Source organism: Phycomyces blakesleeanus (assembly GCF_001638985.1).
Source record: "Phycomyces blakesleeanus NRRL 1555(-) unplaced genomic scaffold PHYBLscaffold_5, whole genome shotgun sequence".
Lineage (NCBI taxonomy): Eukaryota > Fungi > Mucoromycota > Mucoromycetes > Mucorales > Phycomycetaceae > Phycomyces > Phycomyces blakesleeanus.
Genome location: NW_017265138.1, coordinates 1585662 through 1609456, shown reverse-complemented (window position 1 = coordinate 1609456; position 23795 = coordinate 1585662). Strand labels below are relative to the sequence as shown.

The 23795-nt window shown below is 37.3% G+C and overlaps 7 protein-coding genes across 7 annotated transcripts; 3 read left to right on the top strand and 4 right to left on the bottom strand.

Annotated features, from left to right (window-relative positions):
• Window positions 1–1982: 1982 nt before the first annotated feature.
• PHYBLDRAFT_165485 (hypothetical protein) lies at window positions 1983–4262 on the bottom strand (the record flags this gene model as incomplete). The annotated part of the gene is made up of 7 exons (XM_018435247.1): window positions 1983–2184; window positions 2240–2664; window positions 2716–2870; window positions 3041–3153; window positions 3252–3455; window positions 3621–3819; window positions 3983–4262. 7 exons carry the CDS (start codon window positions 4260–4262, stop codon window positions 1983–1985), a joined length of 1578 nt encoding a protein of 525 aa, XP_018295028.1.
• A 1333-nt stretch (window positions 4263–5595) lies between these two features.
• PHYBLDRAFT_185891 (hypothetical protein) lies at window positions 5596–7162 on the bottom strand. The gene is made up of 3 exons (XM_018439165.1): window positions 6987–7162; window positions 6551–6884; window positions 5596–6449 (listed from the first exon to the last, which is right to left on the bottom strand). Exons 1-3 carry the CDS (start codon window positions 7140–7142, stop codon window positions 5878–5880), a joined length of 1062 nt encoding a protein of 353 aa, XP_018295027.1. The 5' UTR covers window positions 7143–7162; the 3' UTR covers window positions 5596–5877.
• A 343-nt stretch (window positions 7163–7505) lies between these two features.
• Window positions 7506–9047, top strand: PHYBLDRAFT_165483 (hypothetical protein; the record flags this gene model as incomplete). Its single annotated transcript, XM_018435246.1, has 5 exons — window positions 7506–7699; window positions 7795–8007; window positions 8156–8339; window positions 8464–8570; window positions 8684–9047. The coding sequence occupies 5 exons, from the start codon at window positions 7506–7508 to the stop codon at window positions 9045–9047; spliced, it is 1062 nt and encodes a 353-aa protein (XP_018295026.1).
• A 468-nt stretch (window positions 9048–9515) lies between these two features.
• PHYBLDRAFT_185889 (hypothetical protein) lies at window positions 9516–12082 on the top strand. The gene is made up of 6 exons (XM_018439164.1): window positions 9516–9661; window positions 9909–10036; window positions 10128–10334; window positions 10453–10687; window positions 10838–11425; window positions 11527–12082. Exons 1-6 carry the CDS (start codon window positions 9571–9573, stop codon window positions 12003–12005), a joined length of 1728 nt encoding a protein of 575 aa, XP_018295025.1. The 5' UTR covers window positions 9516–9570; the 3' UTR covers window positions 12006–12082.
• On the bottom strand, window positions 12031–18751 carry PHYBLDRAFT_77188 (hypothetical protein; the record flags this gene model as incomplete). The annotated part of the gene is made up of 13 exons (XM_018443235.1): window positions 12031–12555; window positions 12665–13171; window positions 13238–13390; window positions 13550–13707; window positions 13833–14047; window positions 14132–14747; window positions 15140–15269; window positions 15368–15493; window positions 15641–15691; window positions 15880–17229; window positions 17436–17626; window positions 17787–17970; window positions 18131–18751. 13 exons carry the CDS (start codon window positions 18749–18751, stop codon window positions 12226–12228), a joined length of 4632 nt encoding a protein of 1543 aa, XP_018295024.1. The 3' UTR covers window positions 12031–12225.
• Window positions 18752–19542: 791 nt separating this feature from the next.
• On the top strand, window positions 19543–20802 carry PHYBLDRAFT_154765 (hypothetical protein; the record flags this gene model as incomplete). Its single annotated transcript, XM_018433351.1, has 3 exons — window positions 19543–20105; window positions 20214–20355; window positions 20641–20802. The coding sequence occupies 3 exons, from the start codon at window positions 19543–19545 to the stop codon at window positions 20800–20802; spliced, it is 867 nt and encodes a 288-aa protein (XP_018295023.1).
• Window positions 20803–21003: 201 nt separating this feature from the next.
• Window positions 21004–22458, bottom strand: PHYBLDRAFT_62826 (hypothetical protein; the record flags this gene model as incomplete). Its single annotated transcript, XM_018441020.1, has 3 exons — window positions 21004–21281; window positions 21423–21708; window positions 21862–22458. 3 exons carry the CDS (start codon window positions 22456–22458, stop codon window positions 21004–21006), a joined length of 1161 nt encoding a protein of 386 aa, XP_018295022.1.
• Window positions 22459–23795: the final 1337 nt, after the last annotated feature.

The window sequence follows — 23795 nt, the reverse complement described above, 5'->3', positions numbered from 1 at the left end:
ATCTTCTTCTTCTTCTTCTTCATCATCATTATCTTCTTCATAATCACCGTCATCCTCGTCTTCTTCTTCTTCACTTTCTTCTTCATCATCATCTTCTTCTTCTTCTTCACTTTCTTCTTCTTCACTTTCTTCTTCTTCTTCACTTTCTTCTTCTTCATCACTTTCTTCTTCTTCACTTTCTTCTTCTTCTTCACTTTCTTCTTCTTCATCATCACTTTCTTCTTCTTCATCACTTTCTTCTTCATAATCATCATCTTCTTCATCTCTTCTTCTTTCTATCTCTCTTCTTCTTTCTTCTTCTCTTCTTCTTTCTTCTTCTCTTCTTCTTTCTTCGTCTCTTCTTTCTGCTTCTCTTCTTCTTCTTTCTGCTTCTCTTCTTCTTACTGCTTCTACATATCTTCTTTCTGCTTTTCTTCTTCTTTCTGCTTCTCTTGGGTCTATATCCCTTCTTCTTCGTACTTCTTCTTCTATTCTCATTTTCTTTTGCTTGATAAAATGAGCTGTAGCTTTGTGCTCCAGCTCATTTTCTTTCTCCAATCGTCGCTTAAGCCCCTTGGGCAGGTCTGGTGCTATATGTATATTATTGATTAATATTATATTGTTTATCTACTATTATATAGAGACATGACTTACCAATCATTTTCACTTTTTTGATCTTTCGATCAAAAACTTTGGCTAGATTAGTTTTAGCTAATCTAACCAGAAATGTGTGTCTCAACAGCTTTGGGACATGCTTGTGAATGGCCTTTGGGCCAAACACAAACAAGCCGTTGAAGGACACTTTTTTTCGGGTGCTGATGCTGCTGATGCTGCTGATGCTGCTGCTGCTGGTGTTGCTGTACATTGGAGTAAACTAATGAAAAAGCGCAAAGAAGAAAAATAATACCGTGAGAGTGTTTCTTTTTTTTAAAACGCGTTATAATCTTTGGGCCACACATTTTGAGACGCGTTCTTTTTTTAAGGCGCAAGTTATGGCCTTTGGGCCACACACTTTGTAACGCCATCCTTTTTTTTATTTTGACATGAGCCAATCATTTGCAATTTTGAATACACGTGTCTGCAACAGAGTACTTGAGTGGGGGCAAAGTGACTAGTAAGAGACTTTATTATTAGGAAAAGCTTTCAAGCTGTATAGTGTCTAGAGTCGAGTTGCTGGCTTCTTTACTGCCAACTACTATTTACTTTTTTTATTTTTCTCTCTCCTTCTACCACTTTCAATCTCCTAATGTCGCTGCTTTTCTCTTCCAAATGGCGATGGTCTCCAATTACACCCGCCGTCTCAAGTTCCCAAGATTAAGATAAAGGGAAAAAAATTGTGATTACTTGAATACTCCCCTTGAAGGTGCTCTTCAGCGATCTCGGTATAATTATTTTGATTATAAGAAAAAAACGGGAAATTACAAATAAAGTAGAGAGACTGCTTTTTATAGTAATCATGCTACACAGCCATAGATTTTGTTCCAAAATTTGATGCTAATTATATGATTTGATTGGTGAAAAACTTTGGGAAACTACTTGGTAAAATTATATTGAAAAAACGCTGATATAATTAGGAATGATAGGACTAATTGCAGCCTGCTAAAATAGCTATTCATTTTTGGTGGCTTTCTTTAATAAATCTCTTTATATATCTTTTATCTTTGTTCTTGTAATATTTGCATAGAAGTTTCTTTTTTTTAAGAAGTCTATAATATTGAGCATAATTTTATCTTTACTAAAGTTAATTGCAGATAGTAAGCAAAGGTATTGTTGTTTATTTTGAATATTTTAAAAGTAAAAAGGAGTGAAAAGAGTAGAGCATAAAAAATGAAATTTCTAGAAGACGTTTTACCAAAACCGTAGTTTAAAGTTGTTTTATTATTTTAGCGCTGCTTTGAGTTATACCGAGTAGTTTCCCCTGCAAATTCGCGCGTAAAACTACTTGGTAGAATTAACAATTTTCGGAAAGTAATTCATGATTTTTTGGTGTATAATTACTATATTTAGATAAAACTTTTCTTTATCACATAATTTTGAATTATACCGAGACCGCTGAAGAGCACCTTTGATGTTCTAATAAATCTTGGCGGTCTTCGATCTTCTTCCCTCAAAGAATTTAATATTAAACGAAAATTTATAGCTGCTGCTGTATCTCTGTTAAAAAGCCTTCCTTTCCCATTGACTAAACAGGCTTTATTTTTACATCTAAAAGAAGTAATCAACTATGTATGCTGTACCCTTATCTGATTTCCATTATTACCTTAATAGACCATGGCATAGTACATTGGGAAATTTTTCTCTTTGAAGTGGTCGAGGATTGGCATTTTTTTTAAAGTTCTCCATCTCACCTGTTGGGCAAATGGAACAGCAACTCGACGTCTTATATTCATTGATCATATAAATAGAGAAACGGCTTTTCTCCAGATACTTCAATATGTCTTTATTCCTTGATGGCTCTTGGAACTTCACATTTGGGGCGGACCAGTCCCCAAAGACGAAAACTGGATCCTTTTCAAAAAAAATTCTCAGATCCTCTGCCAACCTCGAATCGCACCTGTCATAGTTTATATTTGATATAAATTTCATTTGACGAAACGGTAAAACGAGGAGCTTTGGTACTATAACATGCGGTCCCTGCTTAACTTGAACTTGTTTGGCATTGACTCCTTCTGATAGTTGCTCTTTCTTTAACTAGATAGTTGTATCTTCAATAATATTGTTATAGTTGCCAATGACTTGACTTGCTAGTCTTCGGGCAATATGCTTAGTTGACAGAAGGAGAGTGAGATAGTAGATATAAGCATCAAGCTTAGCAATTCCAGGACGGGCATCGCGAAGACGCTTAATGAACATTAAATGCTTTCCGTAATAAATGTCCCCTGTTTTTTCAACTACGAAATCCAAAGGATCAGGGTAATACACAAATTTTTCTTCCAAAGTTCCATTCGAATAGTACCCTTTCAATTGTGTTTCAGCTTATCGTCTTGCTTCTAGATATCGAACAAACTGTTTATAATTAAGTGTTTTACAAGGGAATTCAGGAAATTGACGTTCTGCTAACTTGGATAGACTCTGGCTTCAAATTGTTTGTTAAAAACCTTAACCGTCGTGATTTCTTGTTTCTTTGATTTTTTGTAAATCGAAATAATTGAGAATTGTTTATCGTAATTGTTTCTTTCATACAATATAAAATATCCTAACGTTCTGGATCTATGAGCACACATCTGCCTTTTGTTCTTTTAAGCTGTTCTGTTGTCAGGTCTTCAACGTACGTAAAGCTATCTTCATTAATTGTTTTTGTTCTTTTAATCTTCCGACCTGTATTGGTGCTGGATTCTCCAGATGTAACAGCAGCATCCGTTTTTTGACAGCGTCCAGATTCAAAATTTTGCTTCAAAATAGTAACACTAACACCATTGGTTAGCATCATCTCTTGAAAAAATAAAGATTTGTCAACCTTTTGTTTCTTAAGTGCCCTGTATTTTATATTTAGAATTTTATCCCAAATAGCCGATTTTTCTTCTTTGAATGACTCGAAGCCGAGTATATGATAGTCCATTATCAATGAATCGACGGTAATGTAGGCAGTAATGAACGATGTACGTATTGGAAAAACAACAAATGACTTATGAGTGTTTTACTTCTTATCAAATGGCAATGGTTTCAATAGCTGGCCAAGTTTGCAGAAGGCTTTCATATGATTTAAAGGAATTGCTTGAACATCATAATATATCGAGCTCTTTAAAAGTGTATAGCTTTCAGGATATATCGCCAAAATACTTGCCACCAAAGACCTTTGATTTTCATCTAAAAAATCACCCCTTGGTAACTGTTTTCTGGCTATTGATGTTTTGATATTCGCACATGGAATAGTCCCGCTATTTCGAATTACTCCCTTTGTTGCATTCTTTGGTATATCTTGCATCTTTCATTTTTCACTCAAGTTCTTTTGCTTTCTTCTTTTTATCACAGATTAAATTCAGGACCTGGTGGAGTCGATTACCAAAGTGTGCTTTTATGTTGTTTATATAGGCGGTAGGTATCCTGGTAGATTCATAATCGGCGGATTGTTTAGCGTGAGTTAGCTTTGGAGGTACATATCCAGCATGTTCACAACACGCTTCTTTGTGCTTCATAATAAAATCACGATATCGAAGTGTTTCGTCTTTCATTTTTGATTTTCCATTTCCACTTTTTATGCCGTCGCGTACTTGTCTTTCAACCAGAGACAAGAAAACCTCCATAAAGAATGGTTTGTTGATAAAATATGTATAGGTAGCCATATTGTTTACAATATCTACTAGTCTGACTGTTGCTTGAATATATTATGGTTTGACCGCTTTATCGATAGGTGCCTTAATGATCAAAATTTGTGTAGTTGGCTAGAATACAATAAGAAAAAGTTAAATCACATAAAACCGTTTGAATTTTATTAAGACATATTACATTTTTATCATTAGTAGACACCTTTTTAAGTAACTACAATCGAAGCATAAACAGAAGAAAGAGTCTACTATGTCAAGAATAATAAACTTTAGTGAGAAATATCATAGTCACTATTCTTCACGTGTTGATTAATGCACACTTTAAAAACGCATACTGTTTATTTCTCTTTACCCTAATGTATAAACATTTTGTTGCAGTAATTTTAAAGATATGTATCAAAATCCGAATTTTATTTTGAAGGGCCTTCTTAAGCACCCTAAAGGTCCTCAATTTTGGCGGTGGTTTCCTTTTTTCGGATTGACGAGAGTTTTCTAAAGTAGCAACCTTCGCCAACAAAATTGGCTAAATTAGAAAACATTCACTAATCTTTATTTGGATTTCAACGCCAACTTTTAGGACCTTGGCGGGTGCTTGAGAAACCCCTTGTATAAATTCGTATTTAGTAAATCGGAATCTAAATGTCTTTTATAGTCTCACCAAAGTGCCTAATAGTAGTACTGCAAAATCCGAATAACTGGTTACCATGGTTTTTATTGGCATTCCTACAAACCAGAAGTGTCTGGGGGTATATGATGGTGAATTCTGACACAAATGACGGAACAACATTCGTTCCTGATTCTTTTTTTTTCTTTTCTTTTCTTTTCTATTCTGTTCATTTTTTTTGATCATTTAGTCAACGACACATATCTAAGCTGTCTGCGCGATTTTTTTGTCAACATTGCATAAGCAGCTTCAAAGGCAATTAACTATTGTACTTTAAATATTTGCCTTTTTGGGAAATATATTAATCTATGGTTTTAAAAAATTGTTCCATAGTTTCTTGCTGAAATGCAAGCAAACTACTTTTAGTAACCTATGAAGGTAAATGTACATATATATATACAATACTATTATTCTTATCACAATAAGCTAAAATTATAGTGTAAAAAAAATCGACAGTTGATCTTATCAGATTTGATCTCTTCAAAAGACAAAAATAACACCAGTGACAAGCAAATGGGTATGTTTCTATTGGTTTTTTTTTGGGGGGATGCTAACGGGACTCGTTTAATCGGATTTATCTTACTCCGTCCTTCTTACAAACTAAAAGGCTTTGCTTACTCATATTTGAATAACAGACTACTTATATTTATATTTATATAATGCCAATAGCTTAATAATAATAATAATATTAATATGAACAAAACAAAGAATTTTTATTATTTGTTTTATGAAGGGTCTGTAGTTCGAGGTGGGAAGTAGTATTTTTTTTTGGTGGTTTCTTGAATCAATGATTCTTGAAATGGCAATGAATGAAGTATAGATATATTTACATAAAGGGAGAAAAGGGAAAAAGGATGTATGGATGATTATTTTTTTTGGTGTGAATGTGGGAGGGTGTGTAGGTGTGTATAGAAAAGACGATGTGGATGAGGGTGTGGGGGTGGGCGGGTTTCTTTTGTCTTCTTATTCTTAAAAGTCAGCATCAAGAGTAAAGGCCTTGGCATCGCTAGAAGTATTCATGACACCGGCGCGCTGGTAATCAGAGACACGCTTCTCAAAGAAGTTGGTCTTGCCCTGAAGGGAAATCATGTCCATGAAGTCAAAGGGATTGGTGGAGTTGTAGATCTTGTCGAATCCAAGGGCGACCATGAGACGGTCAGCAACGAACTCAATGTACTGGCACATCAGCTTGGAGTTCATGCCAATGAGGTTGCAGGGAAGAGCATCTGTGAGGAATTCTTGCTCAATAACAACGGCATCAGTGATGATCTCCTTAACACGATCAGCAGAGGGCTGTCTCTTGATGTGACCGAAAAGAAGGCAGGCAAAGTCAGTGTGGAGACCCTCATCACGGCAAATCAATTCATTGCTGAAGGTGAGGCCGGGCATGAGACCACGCTTCTTGAGCCAGAAGATAGAAGCAAAGGCACCAGAGAAAAAGATTCCCTCGACAGCAGCAAAGGCAACAAGACGTTCAGCAAAGGGACAATCGGCGGACAACCAACGGAATGCCCAGTCAGCCTTGCGTTTAATACAGGGAACTTAATAAAAAGGAAAGAAAGAAAGAGAGAGAACGCGTTTGTTAAGATTCCGACCATGAATATATATGTATAGCAATAAGTGTACTTTCGTTAGTGCTTACTTTGTGTCATCGCGTCGAACAAAAGCTCCTTCTCGACAGGGTCCTTGATGTAAGTATCAATCAAAAGACTGTAGGTCTCAGCATGAATGTTTTCGATCATGATTTGGAAACCATAGAAACACTTTGCTTCGGCAATTTTAACTTCATCGGAGAAGTTTTGGACCAAGTTTTCGTTAACGATACCATCGGAACTGGCAAAGAATGCGAGTACACGAGAGATGAAGTAACGCTCATCGGCATTCATCTTATTGTCCCAGTCATTCTGGTCCTTGGAAAGGTCAATTTCTTCAGCAGTCCAGAAAGAGGCTTCTGCCTTCTTGTAGAATTGCCAGATCTGTAGATCGGCAAAAAAAATAAGTTAGCAAGGTGGCTAATGGCATCGAATGAGGTTGAATTGAGGTATAAAGAAAATAAAGGGTATTTTTGTATTACTTGCCTCATGGTACTTGATAGGGAAGAGACAGAAGCGACGAGGGTTTTCCTTCAAGATCTCCTCCTCGGCATCAGTTGTGTTGCTTCTCTTTGAGGGGACGACCTGCTTCATGGGCTCCTTGACGGTGAGCTTGGAGAGGCTTTCGGATACAGAAGACATGGTTGAATAGAAGAGAAGAGTATGTGTTTGAATAAAGAGCTAAACAACAATAAAAAGTTGACTGAAGCAAGGTAGTTTTATAGCTTTTTTTTTGATGCTAACTACACCAGCTAAATTCATAAGCTGTGACTTGACAAAAAACGAGGAAAGTGAACATCCAACAAAAAAAAAAATTTAGCGGACGCGTATAGTACGCGAACCGAAAAAAAAATTGACGTGTCTGAACTTTTGTCCTTAAATGGATCTCCCTTTGTACCAAAAGAGAGAGAGAGAAAGGGAGAGATTATATCAAGTTCCGCGCCAATCATTCTTAACTCTATATTATTGAACTTTCTCTTTCTTCTAGTACATCGTTATACGAAGATGGAAAACTCATTTGTAAAGGCCATGCTTCCTACTGAAATCAAAGCTATTGATGAGCTCAAGGCTAAATTGCCAGAGATTACCAAGGAGGCTCTCGATACCGAAGAACCTTATGTCTTGTGGAATGTTCCCTTAGATAGCACCTCGACTGATGAACGACTCAATGTACTTCTTTGTAAATTCCTCCGTGCAAGGTACAACATCCGAGGAATTTTTAAGTTCTCTGAATAGTCATAGAAAAAAAGAAAGAAAGAAAAATAATAATAACAAAGTTTTATGCTCTGATAAGAGAATTAAATGTCGATAACGCTGCCACTATGTTGACCAACACTCTCAAGTGGCGCAAAGAATTCAAGACGGACGATATCCTTGATGAGACTTTTGACCAAGAGGTGTATGGAAGTCTCGGTTACTTGCACAAGCATGATAGAGAAGGCCGCCCAGTCTGCTACAACCTTTATGGTGATATCGATCAAGACAAGGTCTTTGCTAATCCTGACACGTAAGAATTGACTTGATATATTATTACTATTGATAATGTTGTATATCTTTCAAAGATAAACTGAATTGAATTGAATTTATTAATTTATTAATTGATTGTTTTTTTGTTTTTTGTTTTTTCTTTCTTTCTTTATTTCTATTGTCTATAGATTTATTCGCTGGAGAGTTCAGTTGATGGAGAAAGGTGTACGTTCGATTGATCTTGTTAAGGTCGATTCGATGCTTCAGGTCCACGATTACAAGGGGGCTTCGATGTTCGGACGTTCTTCCAATGCAAAAGCAGCCACCAAAGAGATCATCGCTATAATGCAGGACAATTACCCTGAATATCTGGTAAGTCAATATATTTGCTGACTTGTACAATGCAAGTTGACGATTTGTTTATTTTGTTTTCTTACGAATTGTCGACTCTTTTTTCTTCTTATTCTTTTAATTATGTATATATATATATATATAGTCAACCAAATTCTTTGTTAATGTGCCCTGGTGGGGAAGTATGATTTTCCAGATGGTTCGCCCCTTTTTGCCTGAGGCCACTGTAAAAAAATTCGTAGTATGCTCAAGGTGAGTACAAGTTTATTGAATCCAAAATAAGAGACTTGTTATTAAACTGGTTATTATTATCTTTGTACGATGTTTGTGTATAAATCTAAATATATACATATATAATTCTGTAGTAGCGAGATCTTTGCTGGCCTAACCACACTTATCGATGCTGAGAATCTTCCTGACCGATATTTGCCTGTAGTAGCCACCAAAGAGGTCCAAGAAACTCCGGTCCAAAAAGTCGTTGTTGAGGAGGAATCCCAAAGTGTTTCTGGTGACAAGACCTCCGAGCCTACAGCATTCTCTTCCAAGGTTCAGGAAGATGACAAAGAAGAAAAAGAAGAAGTAAAAGAACCCGATACCAGTAAAGTCGATGTGCCAACCAAAGATATAACTGAATCTCAACTGGATATCGAGGTCTTGCCTACAGGTGAGCCAGACGAACCTCTTTCTAGCCGAAAGGACGAAAAGAAGCCAGCAAATTCCATCGACTGAAAGCAAAAGTCGTAAACATAACTTAACTTATCTATTAAACAAAGAAGATGTAATACTTATTTTGACCATACAAACAAACAAACAAAAAAAAACAAACAAACAAACAAACACATCCAACCCCCAACTCCCAACTCTCTTACTTATTAAACTATGCTATATTATCTACTTGTACTATACCACTTGCACTTCTTTATTATCAAATAAAAAGAACCAAATTACCCATTAAATATGTCTTGTACTGTATCAACAAGTACTATCCTGCTATATACTATGTATATTGTTTGTATATCATTTATGTGCGTATGTGCGTATGTGCGTATCTGTTGATGTATTTAGACAGACAGACAGACACAGATGACAATAAAAAAATATAAAATAATATTCCAAGGTTTTTATTTATTTTTTATTTTTAATTAATTATTTAAAAACCTCTTCTTATTTTTATTCTTTTTTCTCTTCCTCTCTTTACTTTATTTTTTATTTTTTTTTGGTTGATTTGCTAGCATTATTTCTTTCTCTTGTAATGATAATTATTCGACTATTACTACTATCGCTGTGTTTTACATGTGTACACTGTGGATTGTTCTCTTCAAGCAACCCATATATATCTGCCAGTAAGTATACAATTTACAAACCTATAGGTAGATTGATAGTACACTATATCCATATATATATATATATGGATATATGTACTTAGCTTATTAATACAATATATCTATATCTATATCTATATCATGTACATAGATTATATACAAATATAGACATTATTGTTTTTCACTCGTACAAAAAGGCATTAAATATATATATTTAAAATAAACAAATAAATCCCAAACTCACACTCCGTCTTCTTTGATGTAATAGCTACAGCTGTATTGTATTCGAATAGTAGTACGATAGAGCCTCTAGAGAGCTCATTTGGAACACTGAACTTCAAACAGAACATTGTCCCAAACTATAATCTTACAATACCCAATGGCAATGGATTAGAAGTAAGAGCTGATCCAATACGCATTATAATTTATTTATTTTTCTTACCAAATGAAGAAGTGTAAACTAATAAATGAATTTTGTAAATTTTAGGGTGTCTTATATAATGCTGGTCTCATGTGTAATTCGAATGATACGAATCAACCCTCATTACTACAAACACAACCCAAGATTGCACTTGTACTGAGAGGAAACTGTACATTTGCAGAAAAGGCTGCTCTTGTACAAGCAAATGGTGCATCGGCAATGATATTATATGACAACATTCCATTTGAAAAAGATCCTTATGCTGGTATTATGGTATAATCAATTCAACATTTAATTTATATATTCATTTTATTTTATTTCGTTCTTTGTCACTTGATTTTTCAGTATCTTTTTTTTTCTTTCTTTTTCTTTTTCTAATTGTAGTCTATAGAGTATTCCTGTAGCCAATCTTCACATCACTGTTTACTATGTTGATATTGACGTCGGACTCGAACTTCTCCAAAAACTCCAACAAGTGGGGCCTGTTTTGGTCGGATCTGATGGAGTTTCTTCCGAAAGAGTCATAAAAGTAGTGCTTTATCCTTCAATTGGAGGATTTCCTAGTGCATGGGAGTTCACACTGATCGTCGTTGTGGCATTGCTAGCCCTCAGCTTTTTAACCTCAGGTAAACAATATATATATATATATTTAAAGCCACTGAGAAACAGGTGTGATTGTGCATAGTACTCTGAAAGTGTTCATATATATATATATATATATATATATATATATTTGTTTACCAACAAACTCTTTCTTTCTTTATAATCTTTCATAGTCGGTATGCATTGGCACCTTTGGCGGTTACGCCGGCGTCAACGTGCATTGTTCGAAGCTGGCCTTCTGACAATCCAACCGAACCAACCAGCCGAAAAACATCTGATCGACCCTTCCCAGCTAAATCTGTTCCCTGTTCGCACGATTGGACCTACCGGAACGACTTCCGGAAGACGCCAATCAGGAGAATCATCCAGAGCGGCTCGGTCTATTCGGTCCATGTATTCGACAAAGTCCACCCGTTCTATTCGATCAAAATTTGCGCTGACCAATGCAGAAGTTCTGGCCACATCTGGGCCATTGCCAACCACAGAAAGAGTGACAGAAGCACAAGTGGTTCCAAAGGTTAGCAAATCTGAATCAGGATCAGAATCAGAATCAGGATTTGAAGAAGGGGGAGCAAAAAAAGAAAAAGAAAAGAAACCCGACGGAATGACAAAAGAAGACAAAGAACAAAAAGGGGATGTGAAGAACAAGGAGGCTGCAGGGGATCCAGAAAATGGTTGCGTTATTTGCTTGGACGAATTTGAACCAGGAGATAACGTACGTGTGCTGCCATGTCACCATGAATATCATTGTGAATGTATAGGTAAGATTTGAGATATATAAATATATTATTTTCTTTATCTTTTGAGCAACAATGAAATTAAACTTTATTCCTCTTTCTTTCACTCATTTAATATTTGGTAGATCCATGGTTAACTATCAAATCAGCTACGTGTCCACTATGCAAACACGATTGCTCCAACGACGTTCCTTCGTTATCTTCTCCCGCGCCGCCGCCTCTGCAGTACGAACCCCCTACGTTTTACTCTTATTTCTTCACGCGACGAGCCCATACTTTTAATAATACCACCAGCATCAACACTACAGACCAAACCTTTTCGCGTTCATTTGGACCCACAATTTCGGCTGACAGAGCTGAAGAATATAGCCGGTCGTGGATGGCGCGGTCTTTGCCGCGTAACATGCGACGACAAATACAACGGGCTACTCAACCACAAGAAACTATCATTGAATTGCCTACGCGTATGGCGAGTGCACCACCCCCATTAACAACAACAGCACCTGCATTAGAAGCAGGCAGACAAATAGAATCAGACACATCTCCCTCACAACCAACAACATCAAGACCATGGTATTCATTCCCACGATATAGACGATCCTAAAAAAAAAATACCAAAAATATTGTACTTTTTTCTTTAAAAAAATTATTTAAAAAGAGAAAGAGATTCTTTATACACACACATAAATATATACGAAAGGGGGTGGGGGGATAGGAAACAAAATATTGAGAGGTCTGCAAGTCAGAAAGGTTGATAGAGAGAGAGAGAGAGAGAAAGAGGGTAAGGTTAATTACTACTAGTTGTAAAAAAAATATGTAAAAACTTATTTAAGATTGTATGCTTCTGAGACGCGTCGAAGAGCACGTCCGTTTGCTGATCTATCGACTGAAACGGAACCATTTGAACGAAGGGCATATACCAACTGCACAAGTCCTTCTTCTTGTTGACTTAATGAGATTCTTCTCTTTTTAGCCAGGCTAGTACTGGCTTGCAGAATGCCGTTGATCTGCTTTAGACATTTCTGGAACACCTGGTTATTCTGGAAACTCTCCTTTTGAGATGCTGCCCCAAGGCGGTACGAATCAATTTGCTGACAAAGATCAGCCATGTTGGAATTGGCTCTGTTCATCTGAATTTGTGCCATCATTGCCTTCTGTACAAATAAGAAAACATATATAGCAATAATTCAGATACAGACACAGACACAAATAATGCATAATCAAATAAAATACAAAAAAAAAAATTACATCAAATTTACGTACCATCATTCCTTCGGGATCAATAGGAGACACAGGCGTCTTGCCACCTTCGCTATTCTGCCCAGTCAATTCGATCAAAGTCTCGGTGGTTGGGATGCTCAATTCATGGAGAAGAATTTGAGCATCAGGAGAAAGCTTCTCCTTGGATTGGACTTCGCTGAGGAAACCAAGAGACAGGAATACCTCAACCGCAGTTCTACTGGTTTCGGTGGACAGTACTTCACGATAGATGGTTCGTCGACCACTGATCAAGTGAGTAGCAATCCACTGGGCCAGTTGAGGCACGACGCACCGAGGCAGCATAGGTACTGCTTCAAGAGCCGACAAAGAGCAGGACGTGATCCAATATGCGTCCAATGTAGGATAGACCAAAGATGCCAAAAACATCATTTGCTCATAGCGTGTAGGATCTGCGTCTACTCTCACGCGCAACTCATAATGGCCTTCTTGATCAGACAGTTCACGGATAATTCCACGTTCTTCATATGATTGGAATATATTCTTGAATTGCTATATATATATATATATATATTATGATTTTTTGCTTTTATCACAAAGTTCAAGAAAAAGCCTTACCTGATCAACATCCCACTGCAAGACAAATTCGCGTTCAAGCATTTGGACTAGGAATCTGAAGCGATCTACCAAGTCATCTTTACTAACATTCTCTTCACTGAACGAAAGATAGACGACAGAGAAAAAGGAGTCGAGTAAAAATACATCAACCATCTGATGTAAAGATAAAATAAAAAATAAAAACAAAGGAGACGAAGATTGTGAGTGAGTGAATTGTATGTATGTATGTATGTATTCTCTACTTCTTTGTTCTCTTATTTCTTGTTAAAGAAATCAATTAAATCATCAGCATCTCGTTCCGTTTCAACTTACTTGATTTGAGTAATATGACAGGGCCATAACATTGTCGGCATGGTCGTTGACACGAATGTTGGTATCGTCATTAATCTCTTTGCCTTCAATGATCAAATTCTTGGATTCATCTAGCAGCTTGAACACGTTGCACACAATTGCATCCATATCCTCTCCATCTACAGTCCAAGATGTATTAGTACTCATACGACCATCTTTATGATTTCCAAATGTAAATTTGGACCGTAGTACTTTATTTTCCAATCACAATATTTGCTTTTTTTTCATTCTTCTTCTATCTTACCTTGCCAATCGACGAGGTAGCCACGATCCATAGACTCTTGCTTTAACCAATCACTCAAGTCTTTGATCTTTCCTACACACACACCGCCTGTGGCACGTCCATATAGCACAATTGCAGACACAAGGGATACTGGAGTGATAACCATTGCCTTGCGCTGGCTATCCTGAACTGCTTCGGTAATTGTCTGTGCTAAAGGAGTAATCTGACTACTTTCACTTCAAATAACAATAACGATAATACATCCACAGTTAAGAACAACAACAACAACAATAATAATAAAAAATACGATGATACTTTACCCAGACCATTTAGTTTTTAAAGCAGTCTCTTGGATGCTAACCAGCTGCCCGACACCAAACAGCACTCGTCCACATCGTCGCTGGGCTGCTGCCTCATTTGGTTTATTACGTCTGTCCATGGCTTCGCTAGGTCTGACAACATCGCGAGTGACCTTGAGAGATCCTTGGCGGCGTGGAAGTTGCTGGTCAAGTGCTTCGTCAACCAGGAACGGAAGTTCTGGCAAACTGTCGTAGGTGATATTTATCGGCACCAGCACAACATCCCGATGGACCCGGCGAGGAGATTCATCAATCGAAAGGCTAGTGATCGATGCAGGTGATTGAGGTGGACTGTCGACCGAGTGTTTTGTAGCGGTGGTGGCAGATTGGTTGGTCTCGAGAGTGGCCTCCATCAGCATTTCAATAAGTCCATCTCCATAAGCTGGCTGGTATTTACCCGTACGCGACCTTGATTTCTCAAGGCACCCGGTCAAAGCACCGTGTTCGCGTAGCAATACTTGGGAATATGCAGCCATAACAGCCGATTGCAGTGGAGAGCGCTGTGACTTATCTCGCTTGACGTAGTAAGCACCTGCTAGTCGATAAAGATCTGAAATTGGGCCCAACTGTGAAGTAGCTAATAGTTTGATATACATATACATATACATATATTATATGGATGAAGAGATGTGTGTAGAGATATACAGAGGTGTGTAGATGTGTGTAGATGTGTATAGAGATGTGTGTGTGTGTGTGTGTTTCAATTCGAATTTTTTTTACAATAAAAAATAAAGAAAATAAAATATATATAAATATATATAAGTCTTTATTGATATAATCTTGTACTGTTGCTATGGTGATATATACATATACATATATATGCGTATTTATTGTATTGTATTGTATTTTATTTTTACTTTTATGCTTGACTTATCTTGATTTATTTTAATGTTAAAATAATATAGTATACTATATGCTACGCTACTATATTAAACGAGACTATACTATAATATAGTTTAATTCTCTTACCTTCATCACACATCAATGCTGGCACAGGTAAGTTGTATCGAATGGCTATGTACCAAATCAAGAGAGGATCGAGAATACTCTTGCCTACCGGGACATACACAACACGCTTTCCAAATGTAGAGGTTCTGATCTATACACACAGATATAGCACATATAGATAAGTTCATTTTTATCTTTACTGTAACAAAACACCACTAAGTTTAAAAAACAGACAAAAGAAAATCTTACGTAGCGAATGCTCTCTTCTCTAACGCAAACACCTTCGAATAGATCGTCTAGAATAGATTTAAGAAATGAGCCTGCGAACCACACGAACGCCAGCTGGGTTCTTTCACTCATTCGTGCCAAGATTTTCTATTTCACACATCAGTACAAACAAACACACGCATATCATTCTTATAAACATATTTCTCTTGTATAAATAATACTAATACTGCCAGTAGCCATAGCAATATATATATATATGTAGAAGAAGAAAAGGTCGAGATCCTTAATATTTACCACAGCCTCATTTGTAGCAGTAATCCTTGAAACACCAGCCTTCTGAGTGATCTACATACACACATATGCACACATCAAACCTTGTTAGCCACTGTTTTTTCTTTCTTTCTATCTATCTATCTATTTTATACATACACTCACATACATATGCACGTGTATATATATATGTATGTATGTATGTATGTATGTATAAAATATTGTTCAAAGAGAAAATAAATAGAAGAAGAATATTGTTATACCTGTTGAATAGCAAGGTGAACACGCTTGTCATTCAATACGACCACCTTTATAGCTTCATCATTACTGCCGATCTTCCGTCTCCACTTTCCAAGCAAAAGGCGTCGATCTTGATCAGACTGGAGAACCCCGTTGTCTTGGGACCAATCTTCAAGAGAATCATCCAGATCAACCAGCCAGGCTTCGTCGTGTTCCTTGTTTTCCTTTGTGGTTTCGGTCGGCATGCCTTCGACAACGACCTGTCTCAGGTGGCGGATCATTCGCTTGGAACGCTGATTGATCTGCTCAGCAGAATAGATGTCGCTCTGGACCTGCCTGTCGACCAGATGCTGGCCATCAAGTGCGCACAGAGGCAAAGCACTAGCCCATCCGGGGCGAGGACTGGGTAAACGGATGTCGGGTTCAAGTACGACGTAGAAATGGACACCATACGCAGCATTCAAGAAATAATGGATCCAGAACAATTTGTCGGTGTCGCGGGGAACAATTCCTCGAGGGTCGAATTTGTCGGCTGAAGGATCGTTGGCGAGTATGTCAAGTAAGGTCTGGCTCTTTTGATCGTCCTTAATCACTCCTCCACCACCATTATTACTGCCTCTGATTGTGCCTGTGCGGAAGTTAAGTCGGACGGTGGAAGATAGCTTGGCGGCTTTGTCGAGACATCGGCTGAGGCGATGGGAGTTTCGTTTGTTGCGAGTAAGTGGCTCAGGAGACATACTACTGCCATTGCCATTAATAATACTATTGTTATTACTGTTATTGTTGCTATTGTTGTTTGTCATATAACTCGATGCCACCGATCGAATAGAACTCATCATCGTTCTGGCCCGTGAGAGACCCTGGGAGCTGCTGAAATAAACGTCTGATGTTGGCAGATTGACGGCAGCTGCTCGAGTCCAATAGTACCGAATTGCCTCATAGGCCAGTTTCCAGGTAATGGGCTGTAGTGCGACTGTGGTGGCTTGAAATATATAAGGGAAATAGACGGTTTCTGATGTACCCGAAGAGGCTGTTGTGTTGTTATTAAAAGTAGTATTTTCGGTTTGTAGCGACGTAGCTGAAGACACCAGACTATCGGCCGAGAATCGATATGAGGAAGGCACCTGAGAGCCGGCTGAGTCGCGCATTGAAGATACCGAAGAAGTATCGGAAATGTCCTGAAATGTACTAGTCAGAGGCATCACAAAGTTTGCTGGTGGAGCGACCAAGGTTGCGGCTGCACCCACGATCATTCTGACTGCGAAATCGACTGGTAAGATGTCAGCAATCGCATCTGCGCGGTCTGATTGAATGGCTTTTGTTCCTCTTCCGGTCAGTAAAAGTATTCCATTTGCACCACTAACGCCATCTGCCTATGAGCAATATACACATTTTCATGTAAATTTTATACATCTTTATTTGTTGCCAAGATTGGGGGGGGGGGGGGGGGGGGGGGTTTCTATTCTATTCTATTCTTTTAATAATAGATAATAATAATAAGCCCGATGTAGATTGCTGGTAGCAACAACCCCCGATTATTATTATTTTTTATTTTATTTTAAAAAAAAAAGTTTCTTACCCAGCCCACAAGAGGTTCAACCTTACTAGGTCCAAGAGGACTAAGACGAAGAATAGCCATAGGAAATTGTTTGTGACCCATGGACCTCTTCTTGTCGACGTGTTTTGACAAAAGATGTTCTGCCAAAGACTTTGAGAATAGATAAGTATTGGGGTACTGGGCTCTAAAGTCAGGATAGAGGCTTTGGATATCTTTTATATATATATATATAATACATTGCCAAAAAAAGGAAATACAAAAGAGAAAATACCAATTAATGATTTGCCGCTTGTTTCACACATACTAGATCATTATATAATATTTCTATATTTACTTATTTTTATTTCTATTATATTGTATTGTATTGCTTACTGTCAAGATTGGAGGACATCAAAATGGTATCGAGGATATTTTCGGGGCCTTCTTCTGGTAAAGGCAATAGATGTTCTTCTTCACTTTCAGCATGATGTACTTGTAGTGGGGACAAGTGAATAAAAGACGACAGTGGGCACGCACTGACCAGTTCTGCCAGTTGAAGTGTACCCAGTGCATTAGTCTACAATATATATATATATATATATATATACATCAAATTTCAATATTAAATTTTATGGCTAGTTGGTTGTTTGATTGATTGATTGGTTTGGTTTGGTTTTATTATTCAACACAAGAGATATTTGTATTGTCAAATGATATTGGTTATTATAATAATTTACCTTTACTGCAAGATCAAGTCGTTCGTGACCATCGACATTTGCAGCACAGTGCAGGACCACATGTACATTATCCATCACTTGCTTCTGATCTTCTTGACTCAAGCCAAGTCCGGGAAGAGTCAGATCACCCGAGATGGGATAGAGTATACGACTGATCATCGAATCAAAGTTTTGCGGGCCCATTTTTCTTTTGAGGTTCACGAATGCTTTGTTGGACAGGATGTCTTCTTTGATGCGTTCGGCGGCCTGGATCTGGCGTCGTCCGGATTGTCCAGGACGGATCAAGAGGTAGATACGGTCGACCTGTTCGTGGCCTGCTTCAAGCAGTTTCCACAGGACGGCTTTACCCACAAAACCGGTTGCGCCAGTCAGCAGGATCGACTTTTTGTGATAAAACGACAAGATGTCATTCGTAATCGGGCTCGAACCCGGGCTTGAATCTGAACCCAAACCCGGACGATTGGACTCATGGAGTGGGTCTTCTTCTGCTTCGAGGTCTTGCAGGTCTTTTACAAAGTCAAATACGGTAGGTGAATCTGGAGCTGTGACTGGACTGCTCATGTTCAGATCTTGACTCTCCAGGTCAGGATTTGTGATGGAGATGGTAGGAACCTGAGACATAGATTACAATTTTTTTTATACAAAAAATTATAAATAATATATATATATATATGATAGAGAGAGAGAGAGAGAGAGAGAGAGAGAGAAGAAGAAAAGAGAGAGAGGGGGTGAAAATTATGGCTACGAATTGAAGTGGAGCGGGGTATTGTATATATATATGTGTGTGTGTGTGTATATGTGTATAGCCTATAAGCCCTTAAAGCTTAAGCTTCCGACAATACAATCTAATACATGCATTCGTTTACTTGACTATTATGTGAAAACATATGCCTAATGTTCTTCTCTCTTCTACAGATAAGCCAAGATAGTTTATATACATTATACACATAAACGCACACTTGAAATAAATAAATAAAGATGTCATGTGCCACCATTATGTGTCTGCCAATCTGCCAGTCTCTGTCTGTCTGTCTGTCTGTTTGTCTGTGTCCGCCTATTTGTGTGTGTGAGAGAGAGGGGGAGGGGGAGAGGGTGTTAAAAAATTATGTAGTCGGTCATGTGAAAATGACAAGCTTGTAAAGATCAATTTTGAAACCATTGTAGTGTATGTTTTATATATAAAAAAGTCTCTCTCTTATTTTTTTTGACAAACAGGGGTAATTCAAGTTACCAGCCCTTTCTCGCTCTCTCACTCTCTCTCACTTTCTTTCTTTCTTATTTATTTATTTATTTATTTGATTTTAATAAATAATAATAAATATTAATAATAAATTATGTTTCCTTCTATCCTGCTCACTGCCCGTCGTGGATTTGCATCCTCTGCTAGACAGCAGCAAGCCATCCAGAATGTCATGGTTCTCGGCGGTGGCCTGATGGGTTCCGGTATTGTGCAGGTCGCTGCACAGGCCGGTTACAAGGTCACGATGGTCGACACTTCTGATGCAGCTCTTGACAACGGCCGTTCTATCATCCAAAAGTCTCTTTCTCGCGTTGCCCGCAAGAAGTTCGCCGACGACGAGACTGCCCAAAAGTCCTTTGTCGAAAAGGTGTTTTCGAACATCTCCACCTCTACCAATGCCGACCAGACTGCTTCGGGATCTGATCTCGTTGTCGAGGCCATTGTCGAGAACATCGACATTAAGCAAAAGGTCTTTGGTGCCCTCGACAAGGTTGCCCCAAAACACTCTATCTTCTGCTCCAACACCTCGTCTCTTCCGGTCACAAAGATTGCCGAAATCGTCTCGGCTGACCGCAAGACTCGCTTTGCCGGCCTTCACTTCTTCAACCCCGTACCTGCCATGAAACTCGTCGAGGTTGTCCGCACTGATGCTGTTTCGGACGAAGTGTTTGATGCCTTGTTTGAATTCACAGCAAAGGTTGGCAAAACTCCTGTTGCCTGCAAAGATACTCCTGGGTGGGTAAATAGAATAATGCTACAACCGAATTTCTTACATAATGTTAAAACTTGCATTTATTGAATGGAATTTTAATTTATTATTATTATTATTATTATTATTATAAGATTTATCGTCAATCGCCTTCTTGTACCCTACATGATGGAGGCCTTTAGAATCCTCGAGCGTGGAGAGGCTAGTGCCAAGGATGTAGATACTGCCATGAAGTTGGGTGCTGGTATGCCCATGGGTCCCATTGAACTCGCTGACGTAAGTAACAATACAAGATAGCTTACTGAGTCTGTAAACAATTATTATTTTATTAATCAAATATATATGTATATATATATATATATATAATTTTTATTATATAATTTTCCCCACACTCATACACAACATTATCATCAACCAATTAATCTTACACATCTTGTACACGCAATCTCTATTAATCTATTAATCTATATATCTATATCTATCCGTGTCCGTGTCCGTGTCCGTGTCCATGTCCATGTCCATGTCCTTGTCCGTATCTTAATTGCTACTCTATGGCTTAAGTTTGTTGGTCTGGATACCATGAAGTTCATTGTTGATGGTTGGCAGAAGGAGGGTATTGTTGAGCCAGCTCTGGTAAAGCCCTGCACAATCTTGAATGACCTTGTCAGCCAGGGTCGTCTTGGTCGCAAAACTGGTCAGGGTTTCTTTGAATACAAGAAATAAACTGTATATTTCTATTTTGTTTACTTTCCCTTCAGTCTGTTTTGTTTTTTGGATTTGTTTCTTTTTTTACTGTTTTTTTTTTACTTTTTTTTTTGCTGGTCATTGTTCTTCTTCTTCTTCTTCTTCTTTTAAATACGCACATTTGTATATGTGTATATGCGTATGTTTGTAAATATCTTGGTTTTTGTTTTTGTTTTTGTTTTATGACTTGGCTTTTCTTGTAAAGAAATCGAATCGACGCGACTTTTTAGCTTCTACACTCTTGCTACGTACTCGACCGGTGTGCTTTGTGTTGCCCGAATTGCCGCTCTGGGTAAGCTCATGGTTGCAATGCAAAAAAGTTCGACAGAATATAAGAACCATTGGGCGTACACTGCTGACAGGAGAATAAAGTTGTTCGAGAGTCTGGTGCATCCTAGCTGCTGCTTCTTGTGCTATAAGTCGTCTTGACTTGTTATCATATGAAGGAGTCAAAGGAGCTATATAATATAATAGGTTATTATTAATAATTATTCCTTTCAAGAAATATATATATACACAAAAAAAGCATCTGTCTTTTTTGTTGTTGCTGTTGTTAATAGAAATAAATAAACAAATAAATAAAAAAACAACAACTTTACCACACTGTGCTATCATGGTATCCCACAAAGGACTGCTGATAAAACGATGGTAACTAAGGTTCAGAAGCTCAAATACATGATGTTTTGCTGGTTCGAATACATGTAATAAACTATCTGAATCCAAAAGGGCAAGTACGATTGCTTTGTGGATCTTGCTCTCGAGATTGATTTCTAGTTGGCTGTTTGGGGCTATATATGTGCTGTAAATTCGTTTTGCTGCGATATGTTGATCGTCTCTAGTTTCGAACTGGTGATGTTCGTATTGCTCTACAGCCAAGTAAAAGAACTAAAGAAAAGCACATATAATCATATTGATTTACTTGTTAACCAAAGAAGAATAAAATACTTCTTCCTTAACTATCTAAAGTTCTCTTTTTCTCTTTCTTATGATAACCATTCATTAAAAAAAAATACATAATGTTATGTAATAAAATCTTACCAAGTTTTCACAACTGTATTCTTCCATCAAGTGACAAATATAATATCCAAGTGGGATTTTTGATTGGAGCATTCCCTTTAAGCCATCCTGCATGATATCTTCTACAGTCATGTCTTGATTTGACCGATAAGCCTGGGGCATCTTAATGTTTGTACTACTGTGGTGGTTATGGTTGTTGCTGTTGCTGTTGCTGTTGCTGTTGTGGCTGGTACCAGGTGTGGTAGTTGTGGTAGTGGTGGTTATAGTGGTGGTTGTGTTGCTGCTGCTGATAGCGCTTGTATTGTGTGTACTGCTTGTATTACTTGAGCCGCTAGAGCCATTGCTGTCCAGTGAACTTCGACCGACCACGTTGTTATTAAAGTAATAAGAGAAATTTCGCACAAATGCCCTGTCTGTACTCTGGCGGCGTAGCATTCCGGGCATTTGCATGGATACTTGTTCAGCTGTGGCCATTTCTGTAGCTGTAGCCTGTGGGCTGCTTGAGCACACCTCCGCGTCACTAATGACTTCATGGTCTGATTGACTATCGATACTGTTCTCAGAACGACGTCTTTGGCGGAATTGACTGGTGGGTAGTATTGCAGTAGACCTTGGCATCTTCTTTAACAAAATTAAATTATTATTATTGTTATTGTTATTAATTCTGTTCTATACTTTTATATATATATATATATATATATATTTATATTTATATTTATATGTATATAATAGGAATTAAAAGTGGAAAAGGAAAGAAAGGAAGCAATATGAGATAAAAAGGAAAGGAAAGGGAAAGAACTGTAAAAATTGAAATAACAGTAATTTTTGTTTTTATTCTTTTTTATTAATTTTTATTACTTTTAATTCATATACCCAAATCCCTCATAATGTTACACTGAAATGACCCTCTTTCTTCCTTTATATGTTTTTGTTAAAGCCAAGGAACACACACATACAATTATATACAAGTACTGGGATATGAGTGTAACCTCACTTGTATATGTATATAAAAATATATAGAAGCTATATACACATACAGTTGCTGACTAGGTTAAGGTAAAGGGCTTGTGTAAGGAAGGAGAGAGCCAAGTTTGTGTAAGAATTATTATATATTTATTTATATTTAGATGTATTAATAAATATACTTGGAACTTTATAATATTTAAATACACATTTAGGCCAATATTTTTGTTTTGTGTGCAAGAAAATAAATAAAATCAATTAATCAAATCGGTGAATTTAGTATTTTTTTATTTTTTTTTATTTTGTAATGATCTTGGAAGCCTTACACGTGCTTTAGTTATATAAAACGTTACTAAGATCTGTTGGCCACCCAGAGATTTCATCCATAATCCCTTATATATACATATATATATAAATACCTACACATACCTTTTGGTCAATTTGTGCTATGATGTCAACCGTTTCTTTTGTTTGATGTTAATATAAGAAGAATTGAAAAGAAGAGAAAAAGTGCTGAGTCAGATAAGACAAGTTGGTCTCGCCACAATATCATATATATATATATATCCGATCAGGTCTTGTGTGGTCTGGTTCTGGCTAGACTTGGCTAATCTTGGCTAGTATTTGCTTGTCTTGTCTTGTCTTGTGTGGTGTGGTGTGGTGTGGCTTTTAAGTAGTAATGTTCTACTTTATTTTATTTTCTCTAGTTTGTATATATAGTCGTTATATTCAATCGGTCAGCCTCAAGTGTTTTTGGTATAAGATTGTAATTGGATAAACTACAGACTATTAGAACATTTTTATACATTAAGGATAACAGTTCTTCTGTGTCTGTTTACCTTTGATTTTTGACAGTTGAATCCATTGTCCTTGTCTCTTTTTTTTCAATATGTATCAATCTATCCCTAGTTATATAATAATTGAAGCAGTATATCAAGGGTGTATTTGTATACAGAATATATATATATATATATTTAAAATAAAAAGATAGA